Genomic DNA, 4,908 nt, shown 5'->3' on the forward strand with positions numbered 1-4,908 from the left:
AACTTCCAAAATGCTTTAATTGAGAGCATAGATTCAATTATTATCTAGAATTCTCAATAGAAATATATTATCATCTAGACTTTTTATAAATAATTCTATAAAGTTTTCAAATCTTTAATTATTGCTACGAAATCTATATTCACCATAGAGATGATCTATTTTTTATAAAATAAATCATCATATGGTCAATCATTTCTTCAGTATCTAATACAGTTTATACACATATTTTATACGTATAAACTGACAATTTTAAAAATGATGTTAAATTAAAAGGATAATTTTTATTTTAAAAGAATTATATATTTATAATTAAATAAAATGTATTTTTGAATGACTAATTTTTCACACTTCAAAGTAAAAATATTTAGGAATATATTGTGCAGAGAAGCAGCTAGGCTTCAAAATATCCTTAATAATTAAATTAATTTTAAGACAAAGAACATGATATTGTTTATAATAGGTACCAGTACCTACTCATTTGACATGAACTAATTCCAAAAGTAGCCCTCACTTAAACAATTTCATTGGCTTTATTGAAAAAAATTCTATAAAGAGGTTTCAAATTTAATTCAGACTACCTCATAATTTATCAGTTTGTTTGGATTAGGGCATTCATTCTTTTTCATTATCTATGCTGACTGATTCTATTGCAGGTCAAACCTTCCTGTAACAGGCAAAATTGATGACAACAATTTTAGAAATAATTCAATTACTATCATAGTGAATGTATTGAGAATATGCACTCTCCTTATTAGTGCCTTAAAGTTTTTTTATATGCATTGTTTTAATGCATTGTTTACTTTGTACAATCAATTCCAATAATTAATTTTAAAGTCAGCATCATCATATTTATGTCAATTACAATCCCACTGTTTTTTAATATAAATTTGTAGCTATGAATTCTTATCATGGTAAAGTATTTTAAAATGGCTAGAAAAAGTTTATATAATACAAATGAATACCAATGGCTTTGCTGATTTGTAATCCTCTGTCCACATTTCCCATATATTAATGATATCTCATTTTAATTTAATATAAATTTGTAGCTTTCTTTGTAACATTTTTACATTAATTTTTATGTGTAGGCCTATAAACTCCATAAAATATTGTTTAAAAATGGATGATAATTTGGAATTTATTTTAAATGTTTTGATTTGAATTTAATAATTATTTAATTAGTAATAGAGTATTTTAATCAAACCAGATTATTTGTGGGCTAGATTTTGATTAATTAAATATACAGATTTTATTATATTTTTATTATTCAATTAAAGGTAGTCAATTAAGTTGCCACCATGTCTTAAATTTAAAAATTGGGATTAAATTAATTAATTTAGAATGNCCATCTTCTACACTATCAGCCCTTGGACATTTGCAACAGTTGGTTGACTTTATTCACTTTTGAATGCTTTGCAGATGGGATCATGAGCCCTTGTTTAGCTATGAATTCTTATCATGGTAAAGTATTTTATTATTGAAATATCATTTAATATAGATGAGATAAAAACTTTATTTTATAAATTGGTTATAAACTATAAATAGTTACTGAAAATCTTATAAAAATTATGCAAAAGGTTTAATCATCAAACTGAATGCAATTTTTATACTCTCTAATTTATACTTAAAATATTTCAATGTATCCAAAGGACTTTGAACTCTTGCACATTTCATTATTCATTATTTAAATAATTGCATTATTTAACATGTACAACTAATTTATATATACTGTATTAAGTATGATCTGCATATGAAATATGATTATTGTAAAAGTGATGTTATGCTGTGTATCTAATTAAACATTGAAATTGTGTTTTGTACACAGATAATTTGATATCTGTAGATAATTCATTTTATATTTAAGTATATTAATGAATTATTGTTGTTATAAATATAACAATAGTAGTCCATTAATAAACCAATTTGTTCTAACATTTGACAAGTTATATACTGTGATGTTGATTATAAATTTATTTTAAATTTTTGTAAATTCATACTAATTTTGCTTTTATATAACTTATTAAAGTGTAAATATATTTAAACTAGTCTGTCTGGAAACCCTGATAATTCTTTTTATATGCACTTTACAATGAAATATGTTTAGAAATTGTACAATCACAAGTGTAATGCTATGTTAAAACACAATAAAATATTTTTGGAATGGTTGTAAATGTCTTTATTTTCTATAACTGAACTACAACAAAACACTCTGCATTATTCTATATTATCATATATATTTATAACTTCTGGTAATTCTTCTAACATAGTACATAATTTTCCAGCCACTTCCAATAGTTCATCACTCAATGTTACTCTGATTCTTGGTATATATTCTACATTAGCATTATCAAGTTATTATTTATTTTACTATTATACTCAGTTTTTTGAATACTTTGCAGATACAAGGAAAGCGTAGTGCTTGTTTTTAATAAATTAGACAATATTTTGTTATTTTTAATCATTCGAATTATAAAATAAGAATACCTTTAATATCTTTTTATTATTTTCATCAGTGCTTTCTTGAACATCTTCAGCTCCTGCTTCTATTGCTAAATCTACTGCAGCAGCATGGTCTAAGGTTGAATTATCATTTGTTTCTGACACTATAATCACTCCCTTTGTTTCAAATTGTGATTTTACTCTTCCTTCTGGAACAGTTGCAACTCTATTAAAAAAAAAATTGAAGTGGTTTTGTTATTTGAAATAAGAGAGATTATGAAATTAAAACTTGATCTGAGAATCTAAACTTCATAAATCACATATGATGTTTTGGTTAATGAATAACAATCTAAGAGGAAAAAGCTGGCAAGGACTCTTGCTTAACTTTCCCAGAAATGTCCGATAATTTTCTATTGTAGTATAATAAAACCTTAAAAGGAGTAATTTTGTCGAAATTATAATAAAAATCTCCGTTTAAAAAAAGCATTATGACACTACAATAGATGGTGCCCCACACAATTTTTTAAGACAATAATAATAATATTGAAAGTTTGCAGCAAAGGTAGTGAGATGATTGACAGTGATTACTGTCATTACTACCAGGCTGAACTGTAATTGTTGTTAAATTAATTGCCAATGAGAAATTTTCAGTGCATTTTGATCTTAATTTTGAGTGTAAACATGAACTTTTAAAAAATACTGAAAATTTCTCATTGGCATTTACAATAAGTCCAACCCCCACTTGAGATATGTTATGTGACTCACTTTATCTCCCCACCCCTTGAGTTCCATATTCCAAAGTATTAATAGCACTAATCTAAATTTCATTTCTTAATCCCATCTTGAGATATTAAACAAAATAGACACCAACACACAATTTTCCTCCTTTTTCCCCAAATCCAAAAAAAGTAGTGTCTCAAAACATGGAGTGTCAAATATGAGATGATTACAATATTTCCCTGTAAAATTTATACATTTTGAGGAAAAAAAACTTTATTGAACAATTAACAACAATATCAATATCAATCATTTTGAAATAGATGGTAGTCAGTTGGTGCCAAGTCTGGGCTATAAGGTGGATAAAGCAGAACCTCCCAGTCCAGACTGGCTATTTTCTCTAAGGTCATCTTTACTCTGTGCTGGTATGCTGTCATGGCAGTATTGGACTTTGTCAATTTTGGATGACATTCTTTGATCTTGGTGTTCAAATGATCCAGTTGAGTTCACAGTAGAGTTCTTTCATGACAGTGGTGTTGATTGGAAGCATCTCCATGATGCCAAACAAATGCAGATCACCATCTTCTACACTATCAGCCCTTGGACATTTGCAACAGTTGGTTGACTTTATTCACTTTTGAATGCTTTGCAGATGGGATCATGAGCCCTTGTTGCATTATAGCCACTTTTGAAGTGATAGTGCAACTGCATGCAAATGTGTTCTTTTGAAAGTTTCATATTGTCAGATATTACTGATGTATCTATTTCCAATGAAATATGTGACGAAATGCCCTCTAGTTACTCCACTTATATACTCACATTGAATATTCTAAAACATTTTTTTTAGAAAAAATTAAAATGTCTAAAGCAGGGGTGTCCAACCTTTTTGTTTCTCTGGGCCGCATTGGAAGAAGTCAAGGAGTTTTGGGCCACAAGTATATATAATATATACTTGTGGCCCAATATACAAGTATATTTAAGGATTAACATGTCTAGATTATAATAATAGGTATTAAAACTTTATCGCAAAATAAGATATTTTAAAAAATTACTTCTACAGACACTTTCAATTTTTACTTAGAAATAGATAAATTCATTTATTTGATAAAATGCAAATATTTGGTTTATTTGAGTCTCTGATTAATACAAAGCGAAGAAACACCATTTTAAAGTGCATTTTTATTCAACTAATATATTTATAAATGATATGTAGCCCAAAAAGTAGCCAAAGCGCCAAATGATAGTTTTTACGTTAAACTAAAAAAAAGTAGCCACATTTGGCTCAATGTAGCCAAATCTTGCAACGCTGGAAGGAATACTAAATAAAGCTGGAGTTTTGACTCAAGGGATTATAGAGCCAAATTCGGAAAAAGAAGAGAAAGGACAAAAGATAAAGAAGTGAGAAAGGTTGGAAAATTAAGACTCAATATTTGCCTAACAGAAGAACTATTTAACCTTTCTGACAACTTTTTATCTTTGTCTATAATCCTTTGAGTCACAACTCCAGCTTTATTTAGTAATCCTTCCTCATTCACACATCTCCAAGTACATGAAAATATTTCATTTCCACTCAAAACTAAAATATAAATAAAGGTTTATGGCTTTGTGAAACTTCTTTTCTGAGTTTATGCCGTTGAAATAAATAAATAATAAAAAATTAAAACATTTGTCGGTTTTGTTTACACCTTTATTGGGCCGCATTGGAACTTGCCTTGGGCCGCATGCGGCCCGCGGGCCGCGGGTTGGACACCCCTG

At 28.0% G+C, this 4,908-nt stretch overlaps 1 protein-coding gene across 1 annotated transcript in view; it reads right to left on the minus strand.

Moving 5' to 3' along the window:
- Positions 1–2,155: 2,155 nt before the first annotated feature.
- The window catches only part of LOC111614188 (translational activator of cytochrome c oxidase 1-like), a 9,231-nt gene continuing 6,478 nt past the window's right edge, over positions 2,156–4,908 (minus strand). Inside the window, exons 4-5 of the mRNA XM_023355568.1 lie at positions 2,482–2,662; positions 2,156–2,349 (exon numbers count right to left, since the gene is read on the minus strand). Of these exons, the coding sequence (XP_023211336.1) occupies positions 2,212–2,349; positions 2,482–2,662 (319 nt within the window). The 3' untranslated portion in view covers positions 2,156–2,211. The remainder of the gene's footprint in view (positions 2,350–2,481; positions 2,663–4,908) is intronic.

Source organism: Centruroides sculpturatus, unplaced genomic scaffold, assembly GCF_000671375.1.
Source record: "Centruroides sculpturatus isolate CEXI.00-Female unplaced genomic scaffold, Cexi_2.0 scaffold2055, whole genome shotgun sequence".
Lineage (NCBI taxonomy): Eukaryota > Metazoa > Arthropoda > Arachnida > Scorpiones > Buthidae > Centruroides > Centruroides sculpturatus.